The sequence below is a fragment of the Herpailurus yagouaroundi genome, unplaced genomic scaffold (assembly GCF_014898765.1).
Source record: "Herpailurus yagouaroundi ecotype Mexico unplaced genomic scaffold, PumYag 164, whole genome shotgun sequence".
NCBI classification, from domain to species: domain Eukaryota; kingdom Metazoa; phylum Chordata; class Mammalia; order Carnivora; family Felidae; genus Herpailurus; species Herpailurus yagouaroundi.
The window spans coordinates 31967438-31995263 of record NW_024412405.1 but is presented as its reverse complement, the minus strand read 5'-3'; the positions used below and the strand labels follow the sequence as shown (position 1 = coordinate 31995263).

At 37.9% G+C, this 27826-nt stretch overlaps 1 protein-coding gene across 15 annotated transcripts in view; it reads right to left on the bottom strand.

The window, feature by feature from the left end:
• The window catches only part of MYCBP2 (MYC binding protein 2), a 290879-nt gene that overhangs the window by 77475 nt on the left and 185578 nt on the right, over window positions 1-27826 (bottom strand). For all 15 annotated transcript variants that reach the window (XM_040487281.1, XM_040487282.1, XM_040487286.1 and 12 more), the window contains 6 exons: window positions 18132-18347; window positions 13524-13579; window positions 10049-10164; window positions 6196-6293; window positions 5378-5494; window positions 4550-4690 (listed from right to left, as the gene is read on the bottom strand). In XM_040487281.1, coding sequence (XP_040343215.1) covers window positions 4550-4690; window positions 5378-5494; window positions 6196-6293; window positions 10049-10164; window positions 13524-13579; window positions 18132-18347 — 744 coding nt within the window. The remainder of the gene's footprint in view (window positions 1-4549; window positions 4691-5377; window positions 5495-6195; window positions 6294-10048; window positions 10165-13523; window positions 13580-18131; window positions 18348-27826) is intronic.

Here is a 27826-nt window from a genome sequence, read left to right as displayed (position 1 = left end):
CTCAATGCTTACTTCCCATCTTAGTATTTGGTACGTTAATAAGGGCTCAATAGTCCTTAAATGAACAACCAATAAATTAGTAAATACAGCATTACTGGGAAGTACAGAGAAGACAAATGTCAACAGAAATTTTTGAGCTTGGTCAACTAGGAAAATTTAGTAAAAAAGATAGGAAAAAAATAGGAAGGGAAAGCATCCTAGACAAATGAAACAACATAAAGACTCCAAGATGTAAAAGTGGACAGTGTGTTCTAAAAAGGGCACAGTGCTCTTCTTCTTCTCCTTCACTTTTTTTAAGAGCACAAAGTTCTAACAGAACACCAGCACCTCACAAAAAAGGGTCTGCATTCTTCATATTTATCCCTGATCTTACCATTGATCAAAAAATACTTGAAAAAATACATAGTTATATATAATATGAAAAGTCAATGCTATTTATCTGAACTAGAGCATTACTAAAGTGCTAAAACAGAGTGAAAGTCACATTTGTACTAAGTGAGGGTTACCATCAATTCTTAGCAAAGTAATGAAGTATTGTTAGGCAGGCTAACAGTTAGCTACAGTACCTGTCCGCAATGACAACACGAGTACAGAGCCCGACACAGGGCTCGAACCCACAAACCACAAGATCATGACCTGAGCCAAAGTCAAACACTTAACTGACTGAGCCACCCAGGCGCTCCTAAAGCTTATTCTAAATAAGGTTACTTATGGTGATTTTTTAAATAGTTCATCAAGTATTTACTCAGTGTTCAAATTTCTAATCCTCACCCCCACCATCCCCAACAGTTTGAGTCAAGATTCAGATAAGGTACACACATTGATGTGAATGCAAAATTATTTTAACTAGAAAAGGTTGAAGAGGTAGATGTAAAGACTGCAGAAGGCAACTTTTTGGTATTTTTGTATCTTTTTAAGTTAGTGGCATCCATCCTTGGTTATTTCTAATATTATTTTTTATCTCTCTGCATTCTCTGTCTCTCTTTACTGAGGACTGTTTTAAAATTATTAGCCATAATTATAGTTGATTTATTCATAAATTGACTCAAGGAGAAAGGGAGAGTGGGTGGAAAGTGAATGTGTTTTTTTCCAGTAGTAAATGTAGTAAGAGATGCAAATGAAGAGGTAGAAAGGTACATGAAAGGTACATTTATTTAGCTTATTTGTTCCCTGAGAAGGTGAGATAGAATCCTTATTCCTTCCATCCCCTATCAATGTTTGGCCCTGCGGAGTAACATATTCCTTATGTTAGAGGCCCTCGCGGGTCCCTACAGACAAAACCTTGAAAAATGAGCCTGTTCTCACCAATGCCAGGCTGACTGTGTGAGTCCTCATCTAACACCTGCACTGAAGCAACTTTATACCAGGTCTGTTTGGAGCCCTAGGCCTGTTAGTTTTATCCCCTCTATCATTTTTGGTGACCACATAAAATATAAACCCTCTGTCATCTACCTGTTCTAGTATTTTTATACTAAAACTACTCTATGCTTCTCTAGGAACCAGCATCAAACTATTGCCATTTGTCCCCTGACTTTGTATTGTATCTAAGGGGACCCCTCCCCCAATGGTAAACAAATTCGCTTTCATCTTTAATCTTGCCAGTCACAGTGTTGCCATCATCTGTGTCTTTGGTTTGATGTGGATGATCGCCCAATTGCTGAGACTTTTAGTTCTTACACTGAGGCAGTTAGAATGACTGTCACTTCCACTCTACTTCAGCTACCTGCTCATGGCCACATTAACGGGCCATATCAGTCAGTAAAACGCTCTATGAAATCAAGTTCAAATATTCTACTTTATCACACAAACTGCCTATCCTTCTAGTTCTTTAGGTAGACTGCACTCCTACATTGTTCCAGGATTTTATTCTGCCTCCAAGTCCCTTGGACCTCCACTTGTCCTTTTACGTTTCTAACGGAGGCTGGATTCCATGGTTGGTGATCTCAAGGCCTCTTTCATCAGCATCTGAAATCTTGTCCCTCTTTTTCTGTCACAGCAGCCCAAAATTCCAGCCAGTGTTATAATCTAATTTCTTGGCACTTTTGATTCTGGACACTTAGGGCTATGGGTGAGGAAGGGCATCCAGAATGGATACATCCAGTGGTCTCTCTGGGTCCTTAGGGACCACTAATCCAAAAACAAGTAGTTTCTCTTCAGATCCATCAGTTTCTCTTAAAGGCTATTCCAAACCTTGACTGCATTTCTAAACCCTCTAACTTAACTCATTTGTTTCAATCTCAACTGATGCCTTTCCTCTCTTCTATTTTATAAAAATCATGCTCTTCTTCAACCTCTTCCTTTTCCCCCTCCATCCCTAAAAACTTACCTACTGCCATACATATGCCCTCCCCTCCCTCACAAAACAACTCTCCAAATGAGCCCTTAATTCCATTTTCTCCTCCTTTTTGGTCTTCAAATGTCTTATCTACATCTGTATTTACCCCTTTTTACTGGCATCTTTCTTTTAATTTGTAAGGATTTCAAATCACCACCATCCTTAAAATAAAGGAACTAGAAAACCTCAGCCTTATCAATGATACCAGGCTTTCTGAGTTATTTACATTAAAATAGAACTCATGTCATTCTTCAGCATAAAAAAAGGCTAGAAAATACCGCAAGTCATTTCATTTTATGATCTTCACTATTCTGTCTCTAGATTTTTTCAAATAAGTCAGGGACAACCTCTTTCACATTCCAGTGAAAACCCATCAGGAAGTATTTGTATGGTTCACCCATTTAGCTTTCTTTCTCACCTTTGTTACTGCCCTTCTCTCTCTGACCTCAACAATAAATAGTCTCTTGAATGGGATTTAGAAGCATCAAATAACAGAACACCACTGTTCCAAAATGAAACGATGGGATTTAAAACTTCAACACACGGCATCTCTTGCTCCTCCTTTCTACCTTTGTTTAGTGTCTTGCTTCATCTGTGTGAATATCTTTCTCTTCCAAAAGCATCTCCTCAAATGAACAAAGGAATTAAGAAGAAAATTTTGGAGTGGGGGTTGGTAGTAAAGATAATATAATTTAATACAATGCCTTATCAGGGATTGAAAATACACAAAATCTAGACTAATCAAAATTTTAAACATAAACTGTCAATAAAACAACAAAATGGTTATTATGTTATCTCATTTAAAATATAAATTTCATAATCCTGAGGAATATTTGGCTACAATAGTGGTTTCAAGCCATTTAAGGCTACCTTTTCGGCCACAGATGATAAAGAATTATTATTTCTCTTCCATACTAGTCCTTCTTCCAGAGGGTCAAAATTCTTTTCACTTTTTTTTTTAAAGATTATATTTTCAAGTGATCTCTACACCCAACATGGAGGTCAAACTCACAAGTGAGATTGAGAATCGCATGCTTTATTGACTAAGCCAGTCAGGCAGCCAAAATCCTTTTCATTTTTAACTGTAGATGCAAATCTGAGGAAAATTAAAGATCTGGTTTATTTATTCAAAAGTTTGTATTTTAATTATGTATTTTACATTGCTTAGCTTAACCTCAGTAAAACAGTACTCCAACACTGTCTAAATTTTATCACATATTATTAGTAAAACATACACAGAAATATATCTCTCCTCACTGTACTATTATAAAACATATATAAAATAATATAAAGTACGAGATCAACAAATAGAAATAGAAGTTCAATTATATTTTTCCTCAAAGAATCATCTTCTATAATTGCCCCTTTGGAAAGAGCACATTACTCTGGACTATCAAAGAGGAAAACAAACAATATATTGAATGATTTGATATAATAAGCTACCTTTATATGCTGCTGATTTTTAAGAAATTCAACTGTTTAAAATACTAAGGTTTTTTTTTAAATAAAATTTTACCAGCGCTATTTATGAACAGTGTCATAAGGAGTACATACATTTGATAGTGATGAAAAGGAAGAAAAATCATATATTTCTGTTTAATTATAAACAGAGCTATGAGTTTATGGCAATTTTTGGACACTGGTGCTAGCTAAGTACTGTACTGCATTTGTCAGAGGTTCAATAAATTCTCTGACATTAGGATTTAGCTTTTAGTTCTAGTTGGAACACTGTAACACCACTAAGAGACTAAAACTCCTTTTCATTTTTACACAATAGTATTATAAGCCAAGAAAGAAAAGAGTCAAACTTAGACAAACACAGGGAACTAACTACAAAATGCCAACATACAACAGAAATGTTATACATCTTTTTGAATGTATAGTAATACTGAGTTCACAACTTTTAGTTTAGAATTCATTGAAAACAGCAGCGTGAATAACAGACAACTACTCTCATTCCCTACATCTTTGAAAGGAATTCCAAAGGCCTAGTTTTAATTTACTACTTCCTGCCTGTGACCATAATAAGTACCAGTGCTTAGCTTTGCCAAACTCCACCTTCATTACACAGAAGCTCTTATGAATTCAAGCACTAACAAAGCAAAAGTTATTTAGTTGTGGTTTACCTCAGAACTGAAAAGCCTTAATTAAAGAAAGCCCTGTAATGAGGACAGAGTGTACCTATTATGCTTTTTAAAACCACCTTTTACTTACGTCAACAGGGACCAGAAGACTCTTGCCAAGGTGTTGATTAAAGGACAGGCACCAGGCTTCAGTGTAACCATTCATGTTAGGAACATACTTCTTTATTGTCTCATCATTCAGTCTCAGCCACACACCATCATCATTATGGATCTACAAGACATAAGCAACAACAAGCCATGCCCACCTGTAAGTCCTAGTAGGCTTGCAAGGGCTACAGGGCTACAAAGCAGGCAAATAATAGTGGACATGAAGATTAAACATCTAGTTTTTGCAGGCGGTAAATAAAAGAGAAACTTCAAGGAAAAAGCAGCAAAGAATGCCAAGAAATGTGGTAATTCACATGGTGAGACAGTAAAAACAATGTCCCTTATGAGTAAAAGCGCAAAGAAATCACACTTTAAGATAGTTTAAAAATAAAATGTTTGTCTCTCTAAAGAACATAACTTCTTTTCTCCCCTCAATTTATGATTTAATAATCGTAAGTTTCTTGGTTGTATTACTAGAAAAATATGCTGTCCAAAGTTAAAGCAATACGATGAACACATTTAAAAACAACACTTAAAATATTTAAGAAAAGCTGTACCCATTTTCAGTGACTACTTGTACAGGTTCTACTTGTTAACTGAGCTTCTTTCATGTTAAAAATATAGTTTAGTTACTTTTTTGTTGATAAAGAAAAATAAAATGTTTGAAACTCAATGCATCTGCAAAACAACATTCCAAATGCTATCCAAACCAATTAAAACATACTAACAGAAAATTTAGTAATATTATTATACAAACAATGCAAAAACTTTCTGTTCAAAATGTATTACCAAGTGTTTCTTTACAAATTACCTCATCAATGAAAGTGATAGTTCCATTGACTTTTACTATGCCTATCTGCTCACTCTGAAGGGAAGGGTGGCTACGGATACGGAGTCCTGCACTGTCCTTGGCCACAAATTTTCGAACCTGGGAAAGGCAAAGACAGACACTTGAGATAGAAAATCATAGAACAGAGATCTTATAAGTACTAAGAAAATTAAACAGGTTTGAAAGTATTATAATTCAGAGAAAGTTTCCAAAATTATTTGTAGTTGCTTTCTCTGTGCAAGTTAACACTGGCTTATTTATAATGAAAGAATTTTAGAAGTATTAAAACGCACATATTTATAATTTCCTTTCTAAACTTTGAAGACATATGATAAACAAGAGAAAAGAGCCATAGTTTTCCTTTTAGAAAGGTATGATACAAATTCTATTCCTAGTGTTACCTTTTTAATAAGGAGTTTACCCCAATCCCTATATTTACTTTTTTAGATGTTGGGAAATTATTTTTTTCTTTTAACAGTATAGGATACTTTCCTTATAAACTTTATGCACTTAATTTCAGTAAACTTTTTGTTAATCGTATACTGTCAATAACAGAAAGTACACAAGGCCTATAAATTACTATGGCATTATACAAAGAAGCCTAAAGTACAGGTCCTATAATTTAGATATGATTAGAATTATCACAAAATACTCTTCAAATTTATTTAGGAATATTTAATATTCAAAAACTGAAGTCAACTAAAATATTAGATGTTTGATGACCACCTTGAAGCATCAATGAAGAAAATTAGTAAATCACTCTCTAATCGATTCAGGTTCTAATTTTATTCTATCCTAACCTTATTTGGTTGAGGTTCAGTCTTTGGTTTGACCAGCTGAGTTCCTGGTGGTATCATCCCTTTTGGGGGGTCTTTTACTTTAACTTCTAGGCCAGCATCTGTAAGAATAGAAAGATAGTTGTAACATTTGTGAATACAAGGGAGAGAGGATCCTTAAACCTAACCTTGTGTACATTCACAAACGATGTTTTTATAATTTTTTAAGCTTATTTATTTATTATTATTGAGAGAGAGAGAGAGAGAGAGAGAGAGAGAGAGAGAAAGCACAAGCAGGGGAGGCACAGAGAGAAAGGGAGACACAGAATCTGAAGCAGGCTCCAGGTTGTCAGCTGTCAGCACAGAGCCCAATGTGGGGCTCGAACCCATAGACCATGAGATCATGACCTGAGCTGAAGTCAGACACTCAACTGACTGAGCCACCCAGGTGCCCCCAGACTATTTTTATTTAAGTTTATTTATTTTCAGACAGAGAGAGACAAAGAGAGAGAACAGAGGAGGGGCAGAGAGAGAGGGAGAGAATCTCAAGCAGGCTCCATACCATCAACACAGAACCTGATGAGGGGCTTCATCTCAAGAACTGATCTTAACAACCATGAGATCATAACTGAGATGAAATCAAGAGTCAGACGCTCAACTGATTGAGCCACCCAGGCGCCCCCAACAGACAATTTCAAACAAATAAAATAAGTATCAAAATACTGTCTTTTTAAGGTGATTGATATTTAAAAGGTAAAAAAACCCAAAAGCTAAGAAACACTCTTAACTATAGAGATCATACTGATGGTTACCAGAGGGGAGGTGGGTAGGAGTATTGGTTAAATATGTGATGGGGACTAAGGAATGCACTTGTTGTGATGAGCACTGGGTGCCGTATGGAAGTGCTCAATCACCATACTGTACATCTGAAACTAGTATTACACTGTATGTTAACTAACTGGAATTCAAATAAAAACTTAAAAAAAATCAACAACACAAAAACAGGTGCTGGTGAGGATGTGGAGAAAGGGAACTGTCTTACACTGTTGGTGGGAGTGCAAACTGGTGCAGCTAGGCTGGAGGAAAGTATGGAACTGCTTCAAATAGTTAAAAATTAGAACTATCCTACGATCCAACAATTGTACTACTAGGTATTTTCCCAAAGAATAAAAAAAATTCTAATTCACAGGGATACAGGCACCTCAACGTTTACAGCAGCATTATCTACAACAGCCAAATTATGGAAATGGGCCAAGTGTCCATCGATTGATAAATGGATAAAGAAGACGTGGCATACATGTATACATATACATACACACACACACAATGGAGTATTACTCAGCTCTAAAACAGAATGAAATCTTGCCATTTGCAACAGCATGGATGGAGCTAGAGAGTATTACGGAAGTAAAATAAGTCAAAGACAAATACCACATGATTTCACTCTTATGTGAAACAAATGAGCAAAGTGTAAAAAGAGAGAGAGAGGCAGCCCAAGAAACAGATTCTAACTATAGAGAACAAACTGATGTTTCTCAGAGGGGACATGGGTAGGATGGGTTAAACAGGTGATGGGGATTAAGGAGTGCACTTGTGATGAACACTGCATGTTCTCTAGATAAGTCCACCTGAAACTAAATTATACTGTGTTAGTTAATAAAACTTAAAAAACTTTAAATAAAACTTAAAAAAAAAAAAAAAAAAGGAAATATTTGAAACGGGGCCTTAACATTCCAAATGGGTCTCTCAGAAGTTCAAGGAAAAGACAAAGGGTTCCTATTCTTTATCTGGAACATATGAAATGATACTGAAAAAAATAAAAAGAAAAGAAGAAACCCTTGTGAGATTAAGTGTTATCTTACAACATCAGATCACTGCACCAGATCACCATATCAAATTACAACATCAGTACTACTTCATCATCTACACCAATCACCATTCTGACCAGCAGGCAGCACAGCACGGTGGTTAATAGCTGGGGTTCTCATGTTATACTGTCTTGGTTGTTCCCATATCTGCCGCTAACTGTCTGACTTTCTGTGCCTGTTTTCATCTATAAAACGAGAATGAGAAGAGCACCTCTCTCACTGAGGTACTGTAAGAATGAAAGAATTTAAAATATGCACACACATAAGGTGTGAATAAAACAGTGCTAGAAATATATTAACTGCTTGATAAATACTAGTTATTAATATCACTGTTACTCTAATGAACTATTATCTATCCTTGCCAAGCAAGTCCCAGTCTACTGAGTTTGGTCACCTTGGGGAGAGAGCTGAGTTTGTAAGGTAGGAAAGAAAATGGGTGATGCTAAGTAAATATGAATCTTTTTCTTCAGTTTCATTTCAAAAAACAAATATAAGTGGATTTTTCTTATCTAGTGTGCATCAGCTTTCTTCACCCCACCATTACTGAAGATGAAGACACTCTTGACTCCCTTCACTTTTGAATTCTTGTAATTGGTACCTCTCGCATGTCACTACTTATATTCTACTTCATCTGATTTTGTTTGCCCATTCTATCTTGCAATCATCAGTAAGTTGTTAAGCCTCAATAGGAATGGTCTTACCTAGAACAATGTTTTGCTTAGAATCAACTAAAGTTTGCCAAACTAAAAGCTTTATGGATATGTTGAAATAAAGGAGAGTGCAGCAAAGACTGAAGATAAAGGTCTCTGGAACAGTACAGGTGAATTTGATATATCTGATTCCATATAGTTACATTAATATATATTCTACACAGTTATATCAACATAACGTATCTCTTTACCTTCACTATAAAAACAAACTACTTAAACCAGAGTTCCCCAAGGGTATTTTGGTGGAATGTTAATCAGTAATTGCTTTTATCTCTACCTTGACTCCCTCTTCCTTACATGCAAAGGGTCTCAGGAAAAGGGTTAAACAAAGTTAGACAAGATTGTTAATTTCAGGGCACTTTAGAATCCCTGTTAATGTGGATTATGTGTGAACTGTATGAATATCTAAGATGAGAGTTTTAGGTTTTCTAAATCTACCTCATTATAGAAGCCCTTTTACTTTTTTTTTTTTTTTTTTTTAAATTTAATTCTGAGAGAGAGAAAGGGAGAGAGAGTGCATGAGAGCGAGCAAGTAGGGTAGGGCAGAGAGAGACAGAGACGGAGACAGAATCCTAAGCAGGCCCTACACTACCAGCGTGGAGCCTGATGCAGGGCTCAAACTCACAAACCGTGAGGTCATAACCTGAGCTGAAGTCAGAGGCTTAAAAGACTGAACACCCAGGAGCCCCAGAAGCCCTTTTTCTTGAAAAACATCAGGAAAGAGTATTATAAGGAATTCACATTGATAAACATTTATTAGAGCTTTCTTGTTTTGCTGTTGGCCTATTATATGAATAGTTTAAAGAAAAGTAAATGATTAATGCTGAAAGGAAAAGAAATATACTTTTCAAAGTTAGTGGTGGATAAAGAAAATTCATCCATTCAATAAATATTTATTGAGCAGCCACTGTGTGCCAGGCGCTGAACTAGATTGGGAGATACAAGGATGAATGAGATGGTTTCTGCTCTAAGCCAGGAAAGGAAGACAGACCATGAGGGGGAGATGAGGTATTCACATGGTTATAAATTTAGCATCATAAAGATCATACCTGACCAATCACATTAGAGAATGGAGGGGGGAGTCATGAGAGCTATATTGATACTATAAATTATTAGAAAATTTTGAAATGTTATGAAGGTACTAATTAAGTACTCATTGTAAATGAGGAAATGAAGCCCCAAATAAGTAATGAAAACTGTCCATATCTATGATACAAGTTAAGGAGAAAATTAGACAATTCTGTCTAGTTGTTTGCAGTAAGTAACCATAACTTAAAAAAAAAAAAAAAAAAAGAATACCTATTTCAATGCCATCAATGGTCACATGAATAGTGTAGAGTCCAATAGCCCCTGGAGTCCAATTTGCACAATAAGTGCCATCGTTATTGACACGGATCAGCATATTCTCACTGGGTCTGAAAAGAAATAAGATGGATATTGGAAAATTTACTTTTGGTTAAACAGCTGACAACATCATTAACGTAATTTCTAATGGTATTATTTACGATGAATGTCAATCCTATTGCCCTGCGATAGTATGTTTTCCTACCCTCCAAAATGACTGAATTTCATTTTTTCTTTCTCTCCTCAAGCCTCCATCACCCTTCTTCCTTCCTCTCAGATGATCATGACCTTATCATTTTTCACTGAGAAACAGAAGCAGTTAGATACAACTCCAAAGTTGCTCTCAGATTAATAAACCTACTTTCTATTTCTCTATCTTCTCTCCTGTTATCATGCAAGAAGTGCCCTAGATCTTGTTCGAAGCCACCCCTTCATTTGTGCTGTGAATCTCATTCCATCAACACTTCCATGCTATAATTACCTTTCTCTCTCTCACTCATCATCAATTTCTCCCACTTTCCTGAATCACTTCTATTTCCATCTCATTTCTATACAAACTTCTGTATCTTCCATCTTAAACACTACCTTAAACATCTCTTGATATATGGGACCTAATAAGGTCTCATGTCTCTTTTCCCATTTATTTCAAACTCATCTAAAGAACTGTCTACAATCACCCTCTCCATTTCCTCATTTCCAATTCTCTCCCAAAACTTATCCTGATTAGGCCTTTGTTCCCACCACTTCATTGCAACTGCTCATTGTCAGTCACCAATGACCTCAAATCTAATGGTCGTTTCTTTATCCTCAGCAATCTCTCAGTAGCATTTGACAGCTGAAATCTACTTTCTTGAAATATATTTGTTTTGCTTCCACAACATTCTCCTCACTGGCCACTGTTTCTTAGTGTTTGGCTGGCTCTCTCACTTCTGACCACCGCTTTTAACTTAAGGAATGTCCAAGGATTTGGGTCTAGTTCTTTTTTTCTTTCAATAGCATCTTTCTAGTTGATCATTCATCCAGTCCTCAGCTTTATTTTATTTTTTTTTAATTTTTTTTTAACGTTTATTTATTTTTGAGACAGAGAGACAGAGCATGAATGGGGGAGGGTCAGAGAGAGAGGGAGACACAGAATCGGAAGCAGGCTCCAGGCTCTGAGCCATCAGCCCAGAGCCCGACGCGGGGCTCGAACTTCCGGACTGTGAGATCGTGACCTGAGCCGAAGTCGGACGCTTAACCGACTGAGCCACCCAGTCGCCCCCAGTCCTCAGCTTTAAACACCATCTCAATATAGATGACTCTGAATTTTATTTCTCCTCTGAATTTCAAACTGAAATATCTCCACTTAGATAACCAAGAGGTATCTTGGCATCTCAATTTTAACATATCCAAAGAAGAACTCTTATTTCTTACTTGCACAGCACCCAACAAAAGAGAGCAAAAAAAACACCTGCTCATTTCGGACTCTTTGGTCTTCATAAAAATCATGATACTCTATACCAGAGATCAGTAACATTTTCTGTAATATTTTAGTCTATTGTGCCAAACAGTCTTTGTCACACTATTTAACTCCACCACTGTAGCGTGAAAAGCAGCCAAAGACAGTATATAAGCTAATGAGTAAGGCTATGTTCTAACCTAACTTTCTTTACAAAAACAGGCCTAATACGGTCTGCAGACCAAAGTCGGACAGCTCCCATACTGCTATACTGCTATATATTCTATACTACTGCTGAAGCTGAAGAAATCTATAATCACTCTGGATCTTCTCTTTCTTTCACTTCCTATTTCCTTTCTGACAGCAAGGCTATCGGCTTCATCTTCTAAGTATATCCCAAATCCATCCACTCTTCATTTCCACTTCTAACTCCCACCCACCCCTAGTCCAAGCCACCTAACAGTGTCTAACTCATCTCTCTGTTCCCACTCCTGCTCCCCTGTAATTCATTCTCCAAAGAGTAGCCAGAATGATCTTTTAAAAACTATAAATCACAGTGTCTCATTCTCCTGCTTAAAACCCACCAAATTAATCCACACAGAAGAAAAGTGAAACTCTTTAACACAGCCTACCAGTCCCTATATAACAAGGCCATCACCTAGCTCTCTGACCTCATCCTCAACCATTTTTCTTCTTGCTCAATATTCTCCTGCTCCACTCTCCTTCTGTTCCTCAAACACATCTAGCTCTGTCCACCCTCGATTTCCTCTACCTAGAATGAACTTCCTCCAAATCTTAACATGGCCAACTACCATCCAGCTCTGCAATCAAAAACCACCTCCTCAAATAGGCCTTTGTTGTCACCCAAATCTTCTGATGCCCTGCCCCATCCCCATCACTCTCCATCAAATAACTTTACTTATTATTCCTATTTTGTTTACTTATTTATAGTTTGTTTCTCCACAGGAATATAAATGTAATAAGAATGAGTACCTTGTCTATTTTGTTCATAAAAGTATCCCAGAGCCTGTTATCAGTGCCTTTCACGAAGTGGATGCTTAACAATATTGCTGAATAAATAATTCATTGACTTAGACAGGAGACTATTTTAGTTAGGTTTAAAATGTCAAATGTATATGAAAACCTATTTATTGGCAAATGGCCAGTTTTTTCTTATTTAACATGCAGTAAATCTATACAGCTCATATTTATTTTATAAAAATCACCTGCTTTCACTATATGGACATTTTGTAAGTAAAATTAAGCCAAAGATAAAATGCTACTTTCCTTTTTCTAGACCAAGATATGTTCTCAAAACTTGGCTATTTTTATAGAAAACTTTCTAGATTGTGCATTAAAACTATTTTTAATACATATTAGAATAAAGTCATAGTAACCTGTTAATTTCTTATAAGTCATGTGATATGTGATATAATAGAAACATATAAGTGTTTTTTTCAGGTTCACCTTGGAGCTTTTTCTAAGTTTTATGGTACAACCTATCTAATAATTCTTTCAAGGCATCCATTTTAAAAAGTACTTCTAACAAGCAAATAAAACAGCAAGTCAAAAAATCTGCTTAAATATGGAGTTAAAATTACTCAGAGGCTGAAAACTTAAGACCTCATAACTGAAAATACAACTACAACATACACTGAAATTGCTCTGTGACTCATTAGGTGAAGGAGAGAAGAAAACAAATGGAAAAACAAACTAACCAACTCTAAACAAGCCAATATATATATTTTTAGATACTAATTATTCTTTCTGTAATACCTTACTATTATTTACCATATTGGCAGTATTAGAACTGGAGATAAATACATTCTATTTGCAAATCTACACTTTATAAAATCTGGGGTAAATCTACTGGAAATTTAAAAATGATATAAAATATCTATTATGGAAAATAAAGTTGGAATGCAGGATGATTTTAGTTGCAAGCAGTTGACAATATACATCTTGGCTATGTGTTACAAAAATGGTCCTTACCTTTTAGGAGTTGGTGATGCAAAACGCAGTTCTTCAAATGAGTAATTTTCATAAACCTTTAAGAAAGAGACCAATAAGAATCCAGGGAGGTAAATAAATCCATCAAGACCAATAACGCATTAGAAATATTCTTTAAAAAAAAAAGTTTATTGGGGCGCCTGGGTGGCTCAGTCGGTTAAGCGTCCGACTTCGGCTCAGGTCATGATCTTGCGGTCCGTGAGTTCGAGGCCCGCGTCGGGCTCTGTGCTGACAGCTCAGAGCCTGGAGCCTGTTTCCGATTCTGTGTCTCCCTCTCTCTCTGACCCTCCCCCATTCATGTTCTGTCTCTCTCTGTCTCAAAAATAAATAAACGTTAAAAAAAATTAAAAAAAAAAGTTTATTTATTTTGAGAGAGAGATAGAGAGAGAAAGAACATGCACATGCGCATGTGGGGGAGGGGTGGAGACAGAATCCCAAGCAGACTTTGTACTGTCAGCCCAGAACCCAACACAGGGCTCAATCTCACCACTGTGAGATTATAAACTGAGCTGAAATCAAGAGTTGGACACTTAACCAACTAAGCCATCACAGGCTCCCTTCATTAGAAACATTCTTGGAGTGCCTGGGTGGCTCAGTCACTGGGCATCTGATTTAGGCCTCAGGTCATGATCTCACGGACCGTGAGTTTGAGCCCTGGGTCCGGCTCTGTGCTGACAGCTGGAAGCCTGGAGCCTGCTTCAGATTCTGTGTCTCTCTCTGCCCCTCCCCCTGTTGTTCTCTGTCTCTGTCTCTCTCTTTCAAAAATAAAATAAAAACATTAAAAAAAAAGAAACATTCTTATGATAGTGATAAAACATTCAATAAATGGTGCTGAGACACCTGGTTGTCCATACAGAAGAAAAAGAAAAAAATCGATTACCTGCATCACATCATTTACAAAAATAAATTCTAGGCATGTTAAAGACCTGAATGTAACAAACAAACCATCAACAAATTAAGAGGGGAAAAAAAAAGATATTATCTTTTGAGTACATTAAAATTTTAGCTTTCTCCCAAACACACACTATAAATAAAGGGCAAGGATATGAGAGGACGGGAGAAGGGGATTTGTAACTGATATAACCAAAACGGGATATGAATCCATAATATACAGATTGGTGCAACTGGACCTGTAGAACAATCTGTTTCTTAATAAAAATAACAAAAGTCTGGAAGAAATTATCGTGAAATACAAAGACAAAAATGGGCTGTAGGTACCTGAAACTTGTCACATCATTCCCAGTATTTTTGTACCCCTGTAACATTGCCAAATTAACCATTATCTTTCAAGGTTCAGGTAACGTTCTGCAACGGTTCATTCACTTGTAACTTCTACTGTACTTACAGTAAAGAGAGGCACACCCACACCAGTCACAAATCTCCATCCTTCATCCCACCCTTTCTCTTTTCATAGTGTGATTTAGAAAAGATCTAGCTGCTTTCACTTACTACAAAGTTACAAATGAGAAATAGGCCCTTACGGTTAGGTCCAACAGGAAAACCCAGGGTTCCAGATTCCCAGCACAATGTTTTCTGCTCTACCACTTTCCCTCAAAATACACATTATACATTTAATAATCAAAGAACAGATCATATTTCACTTCTCCATCCTCCACAATATTTGGCTGACTATTGAGTGGCACACAGTGTGTGTGAATGGCTAATAGAAGAAAATCCCTTTCTTGGAACACACACTGCTGTCTCCAAAAGACAGTGTGGGAATGATTTTCTATAAATGCTCTAACCCTAGGCGACTGAGAACAGTCTTGCAATACTGAATCTGGTTCTGGTAACTGGACTTTCAAAATAAATTATACAAACTGAATCATGTTCACAGGAAACTAAAGAAATGATTGGGAGGTAAGGGAACCAGAAAATAAATCCCTTAAATAAAAATGGAAAATGGATGAGAATGTTTATCTTTGAATTCTTTAAGTCAGTGGACAACTAACTCATCCAAGACTCCAGCTTTTTAGCTCCCTTGTTTCTTCAACCTCAACAAACTTCACTTCAACTCTCCTTAAGCCACTCACACCAAATGTCATAGACCTGTGAGATTCCATAAAATTGTTCTCTGAATCAAAACAAAATGGCTGCTCACAGTTTCTGCCTCAGTGACCCTTAGTTTATCTATTCTTAGACTACCAGTCCTTCTCACACCAACTCCTTCTCTCTGGATCTTCCTTTCCAAACAAATTAGGTTCCACTGTCCTTTCTGTAACCACTATCTGCTGAACTCCCTTCTCTCACTATTCATTTGTGGAGCTCCCTGACAAAACTTTAATGCAGAATCAATCCAACTGATTACCTTATCCATGTTCATATGACACACACTGCATTGTTCATACATGATCTTTAGTTTCATCTGATTCTTCAAGGATGGCCGATAAATCTTTCCTTATCAGTTCTCTTTTATTCTCCACAATGACCATTTCATTTTTCCCTCTGTTTCAAAATCCTGACCCTAACATTCATCACTCCTATCTCCAACATATAATTACTATCTTAAATAATTCTTTTGGTTACATAACCTACAAATTAACTAGCATCTGTATAAATTACTTTCTCTTCCCTCTCCTGGTAAGGTGCAAGAGGCAATGCTATTTAAGGCCCACCCCTCCTCTGGAGCTCTAGACCCTATTTTCATCTCTCTTGGACTATCTTCCTGGTTTCCTTCCTCTTGACTGTCTTCTCATCAGCATTAAAACATCTAAGCCTTTCTCTATTCATCCCAAATTCTAAAGTCTTCACTCAATTCTATTTCCTCTGTTTCTGTTTATAACCTAACATCTTGAAAGACCTGATCTATACTTGTTTGTCTTTACTTTCATTCCTCTGCATCTATAAACTCACAAACCTACCATGCCTCTAAAACTGCTCTGCCGAGATCATTGATGAATTCAATGCTGCTAGATCCTTTTCAAAACTTCACTTCTGCAGCAGAACACTGTCAATTCTTCCCAAACTGCTCTTTACTTTCAAGACATGCCATAAGGTAGTTGGGGGAAGAAGTCAGGAAAATCAAACATGGATTGGGACTTACTGCCATTTGTGTGACCTTGAAGAAGTTACTAAATCTCTCTCTGTGCTTCAGTTTCCACACATGTAAATGGGAACAAAAACAGTAACTTATAGGGCTGTTGTGAGGATTATATGAGTTACCGTATGGAAAGTGGTAGGAAAAGCAGCAAAAGTATACACTGGCCCTAGCTTAATGTCTTATCTCTTTGGCTAATATTCTTATCAATGTGGTTTTTTTTTCTTTTTCTTTCCTTTTTTTCCCCTTTAACCTGTCTTGTAAATCAATGTTTCTCAAAAGTGTAGGTTTTGATTTGAATCACTCTGCACATTTGTTTAATATGAAAATTCTTGAGCTTCTCTCTAGACCTACTGAATCTAAATCTTCAGATTACTGGAAAATCTCCTTTTTAAATAAGTGTTCCAGATGATTCTAATGTACCCCAAAATTTGAGAATCACCCATACTGGTGTTTATCCAGATCCTGTCCTGGAACTTCTCCCTTCACTCACCATGGAAGATAGATATCATTTACTTCTACGATATCATGAGTAATCAGTGCTAATTACTCTCAAGTTCTTTTCTTGAGGTCAGACTATAATCACTTTAGGTTTGCACAACCAACTTCCTTTTACATATCTTTGCATAGATATTTCAGAGTTATCCAAAACCCAGCACATTCAAAACTATTACCTTCCTCAACCAAAACCTGCTCCTCCTCCAGCACTATCAATCTTACTATGTAAGGTCAAACTGGAACTTCATCTTTTAATTCTTCCTTCCCTTTACTCCATTCCCTTCAGCCACCAAGTCCTACTGATACTAAATATCTTTTGAATCTATTCTCACTAAATCAAGGGATTAGCACATCATACCACATTACGTCAACAGTCTCCTAAAGAGACTCAAACCTAACCATGCCTTATGATTATTTGTCCAATTATTCTCCATATTCGATCATGACCTTTATGAAACACAAATCTAACCGTGACATTGCTCTAACTGAAAGGGTTCAATGGCTCACCACTGGTCTCTGTTACTGGCAAAATTCCTAACTCCTATTTTAACTAATGCACAACTTGCTAATTTAGTCTAACATTACCCCTAAAGAGAACTAAAAAAGCTGCACCAAATATTTAAAATATCTGTCTAAGGGCATCAAAGAACAAGAAAACCTCAAGTAGGAAACCCAACAAAATGAGGTTGGTATGTGAGAGAACCCAAAAATCAAAGGGGGCCTAACTAAACTGAATTCCTGAAGGGCTATGTTCCGGGAGAAATGGAAACTGAAAGTAGACAAATACATTTGCAGCAAATGAAATTCAGTTTTCAATCATCTCAATCTCTGATTGTATTAACTTGATTATCGGTAATCCCCCTAGCCATTGCCAAAAAATAAATGAAAATGCTCTTTGTAAGAAAATAAATCACCCTAAAAAAAATACTACATGTTTGCATCTACTGACAGCTCTCTAGACCTGGAACTCTGTGTGTGCGTTTGGATCATTGAAATGTTTGTTAAGGGGATAAATGGTGAAAAAGAAAATGTTTCTGATAAGAAAAATAAATTACCTTCATCATTGTTATGGCAATGTATCGAGCCTCCTTCACTATCATTGGCTCGTACGACACGTCCAGCTTCGGTGAGGCCAGCCCGCCAAAAGTCATATCGGTGTTGGAAGGCGCTGCTGCTACTGCAGGACTGCCAGGCAGCCTTTGAGTTTTCTTCACTTGCTCTTGTTGTAAAGATGGTTTTTTCTGAGAAACAGGAACGGCTTTCACTTCCACCTAACCATGATGTTATAAAAAACAAATGCTATTAGTATATAATTGCCTATGACACATTAAAAGAAGCAATTTACAAGTATGGACCCACAACTCCATAAATTTTAGGTGATCATTGGTCCATGTTGGGCATTCCCTTCAAAGGTGTGCCAGAGTGACCTCGAGCTAGTTCCACAGAATGAATCTTGCAAACACAGTGTAAAAGAAGCCTTGGCTTTTGGGAGAAATCATCATAGATATAAAAACGTAAAATAAAACCAAACACCGCCATTAATACAGTAAAATAGAATGAATCTACACTGAATTCTCAAATTCTTAACATTAAATTATTTATCAGCTAATTCAAGTAAAAAGGCTTTCCCACAATCGCCACGTATTTCATTTTTTTTAAATGTTTATGTATTTTGATAGAGAAGTGTGCACACATGTGCAAGCAGGGGAGAGGCAGAGAGACAAACAGAGAGAGAGAGAGAGAAAGAGAGAGAGAATATCCCAAGCAGGCTCTGTACTGTCAGCCCAGAGTCTGATGCAGGACTCAATCTCACATACTGTGAGATCATGACCTGAGTCAAAATCAAGAGTCTGGATGCTTAACTGACTAAGCCAACCAGGTGCCCCATCTCCATATATTTTAAGCACTAATTTCAAGTTTAGCTGTTTTGCAAAGAAAATGTAGTCCATTGAGAAATCTTAAAAAATAACACATAAGAAATCTGGATCGACATAATGCCCCGGAAATATTACAAACCCATCTTGTATGTACTTTATTTTATTTTATTTTTAAATGTTTATTTATTTTTGAGAGACACAGAAGCAGAGACAAACAGAGGAGGGACAAAGAGAGAGGGAGACAGAATCTGAAACAGGCTCTAGGCTCTGAGCTGTCAGCACAGAGCCGGATACGGGGCTTGAACTCACGAACCACGCGATCATGACCTGAGCCAAAATCCGGTGCTTAACCGAATGAGCCACCCAGGTGCCCCAAACCCACCTTATATATTTTTTTTTTTAATTTTTTTTTTCAACGTTTATTTATTTTTGGGACAGAGAGAGACAGAGCATGAACGGGGGAGGGGCAGACAGAGAGGGAGACACAGAATCGGAAACAGGCTCCAGGCTCTGAGCCATCAGCCCAGAGCCCGACGCGGGGCTCGAACTCCCGGACCGTGAGATCGTGACCTGGCTGAAGTCGGACGCCTAACCGACTGCGCCACCCAGGCGCCCCCCCACCTTATATTTAAAACACATAAGTTTAAAAGTATATAGTAAAATCGTCAGCTCATATACACTGCCATCATTAAAAGTTTAAAACTTTAAATGTAATAAAAAAAAGGGGAGGGGGAAGATAAAAAGTGCTTTCAAACTTAAAGACATTTGATTTTTTAAATGATAGCCACTACTTTTTGACATGTTTTTATTTAATCCTTCTTTAAACAACTGTATTTACCCTAAGTAAATTAGCATCAGTACATTTGCCTGTGTACTATGAACCTTGAAGTGAATCACTAAACAATTTTATACTCTAAGAGTACTGAAATACTATAGAATGACAGGTATTTTGCTTTCTGTTATAAACTACTCTATGAGTGAAAAGGATTTTGTGGATTAATGAACTCTAAACTCCAAACAACCAAATCGCTTTGTAATACATCTGGGAAAGGGTGGGGCTAGCTGGGGATTGCCTATACAAATTTTCATTCAATATAAATTTTTTTAGAAATAAAAATTTTAAATGAAATATTTACATTAATACATTAGATCACAATGGATTCATTTTCTGCATTGCAATATGCTTTAAAATGTCATTATTAATTAAAGTCTCAGGTAAGAGGTATCCAACTAACTATATACATTAATACAACACATGACTATTTCCATTCCTCATTCTTTTACCATCCAAATTCATGTATTTCTAATTTTTTTATTAAGTTTTAAATTCTAATTTCAGGATAGTTAATATACTCTGTTATATTAGTTTCAGACGTACAATACAGTGATTCAACAATTCTGTCCTTTACTCAGTGCTCATCACACACTGTACTTATTCTTATTCCCCTTCACCTATTTCATCCATTCCCCCACCAATCTCCCCATTGGTAACCATCAGTTTGTTGTCTACAGTTAAGAGTCTATTTCCTGGTGTGTCTCTCTCTCTTTTCTCTGCCTTTGTTTTGATTCTTTTATTTTTTTAATATGAAATTTATTGTCAAATTGGTTTCCATACAACACCCAGTGCTCATCCCAACAGGTGCCCTCCTCAATACCCATCACCCACCCTCCCTCCCTCCCACCCCCCATCAAACCTCAGTTTGTTCTCAGTTTTTAAGAGTCTCTTATGCTTTGCCTCCCTCCCTCTCTAACCTTATTTTTTTTTCCTTCCCCTCCCCTATGGGTTTCTGTTAAGTTTCTCAGGATCCACGTAAGAGTGAAAACATATGGTGTCTGTCTTTCTCAGTATGACTTATTTCATTTAGCAGAATACTCTCCAGTTCCATCCATGTTGTTACAAAAGGCCATATTTCATTCTTTCTCATTGCCACGGTGGTATTCCATTGTGCACATAAACCAAAATTTCTTTATCCATTCATCAATTGATGGACATTTAGGCTCTTTCCATAATTTGGCTATTGTTGAGAGTGCTGCTATAAACATTGGGGTACAAGTGCCCCTATGCATCAGTACTCCTGTATCCCTTGGGTAAATTCCCAGCAGTGCTATTGCTGGGTCATAGGGTAGGTCTATTTTTAATTTTCTGAGGAACCTCCACACTGCTTTCCAGAGCGGCTGCACCAGTTTCCATTCCCACCAACAGTGCAAGAGGGTTCCCGTTTCTCCACGTCCTCGCCAGCATCTACAGTCTCCTGATGTGTTCATTTTAGCCACCCTGACTGGTGTGAGGTGATATCTGAGTGTGGTTTTGATTTGTATTTCCCTGATGAGGAGCGACGTTGAGCATCTTTTCATGTGCCTGTTGGCCATCCGGATGTCTTCCTTAAAGAAGTGTCTATTCGTCTTTTCTGCCCATTTCTTCACTGGATTATCTGTTTTTCGGGTGTGGAGTTTGGTGAGTTCTTTATAGATTTTGGATACTAGCCCTTTGTCCAATATATCATTTGCAAATATCATTTCCCATTCTGTTGGTTGCCTTTTAGTTTTGTTGACTGTTTCCTCTGCAGTGCAGAAGCTTTCTATTGATGAGGTCCTAATACTTCATTTTTTCCTTTAATTCCCTTGCCTTTCAGGATGTGTCAAGTAAGAAATTGCTGCGGCTGAGGTCAGAGAGGTTTTTTTCCTGCTTCCTCCTCTAGGGTTTTGATGGTTTCCTGTCTCACATTCAGGTCCTTTATCCATTTTGAGTTTATTTTTGTGAATGGTGTGAGAAAGTGGTCTAGTTTCATTCTTCTGCATGTTGCCGTCCAGTTCTCCCAGCACCATTTGTTAAAGAGACTGTCTGTTTTCCATTGGATATTCTTTCCTGCTTAGTCAAAGATTAGTTGGCCATACTTTTGTGGGTCTAATTCTGGGGTTTCTATTCTATTCCATTGGTCTATGTGTCTGTTTTTGTGCCAATACCATGCTGTCTTGATGATGACAGCTTTGTAGTAGAGGCTAAAGTCTGGGATTGTGATGCCTCCTGCTTTGGTCTTCTTCTTCAAAATTACTTTGGCTATTTGGGGTCTTTTGTGGTTCCATACAAATTTTAGGATTGCTTGTTCTAGCTTCAAGAAGAATGCTGGTGCAATTTTGATTGGGATTGCATTGAATGTGTAGACAGCTTGGGGTAGAATTGACATTTTAACAATATTTATTCTTCCAATCCATGAGCATGGAATGTTTTTCCATTTCTTTGTGTCTTCTTCAATTTCCTCCATAAGCTTTCTATACTTTTCAGCATACAGATCTTTTACATCTTTGGTTAGGTTTATTCCTAGGTATTTTATGCTTCTTGGTGCAATTGTGGATGGGATCAGTTTCTTTGTCTTTCTGTTCCTTCACTGTTAGTGTATAAGAATGCAACTGATTTCTGTACATTGATTTTGTATCCTGTGACTTTGCTAAATTCATGTATCAGTTCTAGCAGACTTTTGGTGGAGTCTGTCGGATTTTCCATATACAATATCATGTCATCTGCAAAAAGTGAAAGCTTGACTTCATCTTTGCCAATTTTGATACCTTTGATTTCCTTTTGTTGTCTGATTGCTGACACTAGAACTTCCAATACTATGTTAACAAACAGCAGTGAGAGTGGACATCCCTTTCATGTTCCTGATCTCAGGAAGAAAGCTCTCAGTTTTTCCCCACTGAGGATGATATTAGCTGTGGGCTTTTCATAAATGGCTTTTATGATGGTTAAGTATGTTCCTTCTATCCTGACTTTCTTGAGGGTATTTATTAAGAAAGGATGCTGAATTTTGTCAAATGCTTTTTCTGCATCGATTGACAGGATCATATAGTTCTTTTCGTTTCTTTTATTAATGTGATGTATCACATTGATTGATTTGCGAATGTTGAACCAGCCCTGAAGCCCAGGAATGAATCCCACTTGATCATGGTGAATAATTTTTTTTATATGCTATTGAATTTGATTTGCTAGTATCTTGTTGAGGATTTTTGCTTCCGTATTCATCAGGGATATTGCCCTGTAGTTCTCTTTTTTTTGCTGGGTCTCTGTCTGGTTTGGGAATGCTGGCTTCATAGAATGAGTCTGGAAGTTTTCCTTCCCTTTCTAATTTTTGGAACAGCTTGAGAAGGATAGGTATTATCTCTGTTTTAAATGTCTGGTAGAATTCCCCAGGGAAGCCATCTGGTCCTGGACTCTTGTTGGCAGATTTAAAAAAAAAAAATTATTTTTTAACGTTTATTTATTTTTGAGACAGAGAGAGACAGAGCACGAACAGGGGAGGGGCAGAGAGAGAGGGAGACACAGAATCCGAAACAGGCTCCAGGCTCTGAGCTGTCAGCACAGAGCCCGACGTGGGGCTCGAACTCACAGACCGTGAGATCATGACCTGAGCCGAAGTCAGACGCTTAACCGACCGAGCCACCCAGGCACCCCTTGTTGGGAGATTTTTGATAACTGATTCAATTTATTTGCTGAACTTTGTTCAATTTTTCTATTTCTTCCTGTTTGAGTTTTCGAAGTGTGTGGGTGCTTAGGAATTTGTCCATTTCTTCCAGGTTGTCCAGTTTGTTGGCATATAATCTTTCATAGTATTCCCTGATAATTGCTTGTATTTCTGAGGGATTGGTTGTAGTAATTCCATTTTCACTCATGATTTTATCTATTTGGGTCATCTCCCTTTTCTTTTTGAGAAGCCTTGCTACAGGTTTTTCAATTTTGTTTATTTTTTCAAAAAACCAACTCTTGGTTTCATTGATCTGCTCTACAGTTTTTTTTTTTTTTAGATTCTATATTATTTCTGCTCTGATCTTTATTATTTCTCTTCTTCTGCTGGGTTTGGGGTGTCTCTGCTGTTCTGCTTCTATTTCCGTTCGGTGTGCTGTTAGATTTTGTATCTGGGATTTTTCTTGTTTCTTGAGATAGGCCTGGATTGCAATGTATTTTCCTCTCAGGACTGCCTTTGCTGCATCCCAAAGCGTTTGGATTGTTGTATTTTCATCTTCATATGTTTCCATATATTTTAAAAAAAAATTTTTTTTTCAACATTTATTTATTTTTGGACAGAGAGAGACAGAGCATGAACGGGGGAGGGGCAGAGAGAGAGGGAGACACAGAATCGGAAACAGGCTCCAGGCTCTGAGCCATCAGCCCAGAGCCCGACGCGGGGCTCGAACTCACGGACTGCGAGATCGTGACCTGGCTGAAGTCGGACGCTTAACCGACTGCGCCACCCAGGCGCCCCTGTTTCCATATATTTTTAAATGTCTTCTCTAATTGCCTGGTTGACCCCCTTCATTCTTTAGTGGGGTGTTTTTTAACCTCCACACTTTTGGAGGTTTTCCACGCTTTTTCCTGTGGTTGATTTCAAGTTTCATAGCATTGTGGTCTGCAAGTATGCATGGTATGATCTCAGTTCTTTTATGCTTATGAAGGGCTGTTTTGTGGCCCAGTATGTGATCTCTCTTGGAGAATGTTCCATGTGCACTGGAGAAGAAAATATATTCTGTTGCTTTGGGATGCAGAGTTCTAAATATAACCGTCAAGTCCATCTGATCCAATGTATCATTCAGGGCCCTTGTTTCTTTATTGATCCTGTGTCTAGATGATCTATCCATTGTTGTAAGTGGTGTATTAAAGACCCCTGCAATTACCACATTCTTATCAATAAAGTTGCTTATGTTTGTGATTAATTGTTTTATGTATTTGGGGGCTCCTGTATTCGGCGCATAGACATTTATAATTGTTAGCTCTTCCTGATGGATAGACCCTGTAATCATTATATAATGCCCTTCTTCATCTCTTGTTGCTGCCTTTAATTTAAAGTCTAGTTTGTCTGATATAAGTATGGCTATTCCAGCTTTCTTTTGACTTGCAGTAGCATGAGAGATAGTTCTTCATCTCCTCACTTTCAATCTGAAGGTGTCCTCAGGTGTAAAATGAGTCTCTTGTAGACAGCACATAGATGGGTCTTGGGTTTTATCCATTGTAATACCCTATGTCTTTTGGTTGGAGCATTTAGTCTGTTTACATTCAGTGCTATTATTGAAAGATATGGATTTAGAGTCATTGTAGAGTCTGAAGGTTTCATGCTTGTAGTGATGTCTCTGGTACTTTGTGGTCCTTGCAACATTTCACTCACAGAATCCCCCTTAGGATCTCTTGTAGAGTTGGTTTAGTGGTGATGAATTCCTTCAGTTTGTGTTTGTTTGGGAAAACCTTTATCTCTCTTTCCATTCTGAATGACAGACTTGCTGGGTAAAGGATTCTCGGCTGCATATTTTTTCTGTTCAACACATTGAAGATTTCCTGTCATTCCTTTCTGGTCTGCCAAGTTTCAGTAGATAGGTCTGCCACTAGTCTTATGGGTCTCCCTTTATAAGTTAGAGCATATTTATCCCTAGCTGCTTTCAGAATTTTCTCTTTATCCTCGTATTTGCCAGTTTCACTATGATATGTCGTGCAGAAGATCGATTCAAGTTGTCTGAAGGGAGTTCTCTGTGCCTCTTGGGTTTCAATGCCTTTTTCCTTCCCCAGGTCAGGGAAGTTCTCAACTGTGATTTGTTCAAGTACACCTTCAGCCCCTTTCTCTTTCTCTTCCTCTTCTGGAATTCCTATTATACAGATATTGTTTTGTTGGATTGTGTCACTTAGTTCTCTAATTCTCCCCCTCATACTCTTGGATTTTTTTTTATCTGTTTGTCAGCTTCCTCTTTTTCCATAATTTTATCTTCTAATTCACCTATTCTCTCCTCTGCCTCTTCAATCCATGCTATGGCTGCCTCCATTTTATTTTGCACCTCATTTATAGCATTTTTTAGTCCCTTGGTCTCTGTAGCAATAGATTCTCTGCTTTCCTCTATACTTTTTTCAAGCCCAGCGATTAATTTTATGACTATTATTCTAAATTCTTGTTCTGTTATATTGCTTAAATTGTTTTTTATCTATTCATTAGCTGTTGCTATTTCCTGGAGTTTCTTTTGAGGAGAGTTTTTCTGCTTCCTCATTTTGGATAGTCCCTCGGGTGGCATGGAACTACAGGGCACTTTCCCTGTGCTGTCTGGAGTAACTTGTGTTGGTGGGCGGGGCCCACAGTCAGACCTGATGTCTGTCCCCAGCCCATGGCTGGGGCCACAGTCAGACTGGCGGGTACCTTATCTTCCCCTCTCCCAGGGGCAGGACTCACTGTGGAGTGGTGTGGCCCCTGTCTGGGCTACTTGCACACTGACAGGCTTGTGGTGCTGCTTTGATGGGATCTGGCCTATTAGCCAGGGTGGATCCGCAAGGTGCACAGGGGCGGGAGGGGCAGGCTTAGCTTGCTTTGCTGTGGTGGTCTCCTGGGGGAGGGGCCCTGCAGCACCAGTGGGGAGGCAGACCCGTTGGAGGGATGGATCCACAGAAGCACAGCATTGGGTGTTTGTGGGGTGCAAGCAAGTTGGGTGATGGGAATTGGTTCCATTTGGGTTTATAGCTGGGGGATGGGAGAAGGAGATGGCGCTTGCCAGCGCCTTTATTCCCCACCGAGCTGAGGTCTGTTTTCCCTGGCTCAACAACTCTCCCTCTCAATGTCCTCTTGCCCTCCTGCTCTCCAAGCAGAGCTGTTGACTTTAACATTCCAGATGTTAAGTCCCACTGGCTGTCAGAACTCACGGAGTCTGGCCCCTCGACTTTTGCAAGCCAGACTTTGGGGGCTCTGTCTTGCCAGGCGGACTGCCCCTCCACCACCCCTGCTCCCTCCTGCCAGTCTGTGTAGCACGCACCACCTCTCCGCCCTTCCTACCGTCTTCTGTAGGCCTCTTATCCACACTTGGCTCCGGAGAGTCTGTTCTGCTAGACATCTGGCGGTTTTCTGGATTATTTAGGCAGGTGTGGGTGGAATCTAAATGATCAGCCGGACGAGGTGAGCCTAGCGCCCTCTTATGCCTCCATCTTCCAACAACCTCCTTTGTTTTGATTCTTAAATTTCACATAAGGAATCATTTAATATTTGTCTTTCTCGGACTTATTTCATTCAGCATTATACTCTCTAGCTCCATCTATGTTGTTGCAAATAGCAAGATTTCATTCTTTTTTATGGCTGAATAATAATATTCCATTGTGTGTGTATATATCCATTTTTAAAATCCATTTCTTTATCCATTCATCTACTGATGGACACTTGGACTGCTTCCATAATTTGGCTACTGTAAATAATGCTGCAGTAAATACATGGGTGTATGTATCCCTCTGAATTAGTGTTTTGTATTTTTTGGGTAAATACCCAACAGTGTTTACTAGATTGTGGGGTATTCTATTTTTAACTTTTTGAGGAACTGCCATCATTTCTAACTTAATATGTATCAATATTATAGTTTAAATTAAATGTTGTTTCAATAGTACCAAATACAGAATGTATTAGTGTCTTTTAAAAAATACATACAGGGTGCCTGGGTGGCTCAGTCGGTTAGGTGTCTGACTTTAGCTCAGGTCATGATCTCATAGTTTGTGGGTTTGAGCCCCACGTCAGGCTCTGTGCTGACAGCATGGAGCCTGGACCCTGGTTCAGATATTGTCTACCTCTCTCTCTGCTCCACCCGCCCCCTCCCCCATGCTCTGTCTCTCTCTGTCTCTCAAAAATAAAATAAAACATTTAAAAAAAAGTAAAAAAATATATATATACAAAATTTTAAAATGTGTTCCTTCATCGATTTATTCAACCACTTTATATTAAAGGCCTTCCCTCTGTGTGCATATATGAACACTTTTTTATCCTTCCCTTGAATCACTATAGCTCCCAGCTAAATGTAAAAAATAAACAATAAAACATATAACTTGGAGGGCGCCTGCGTGGTTCAGTTGGTTAAGTGTCTGACTTCAGCTCAGG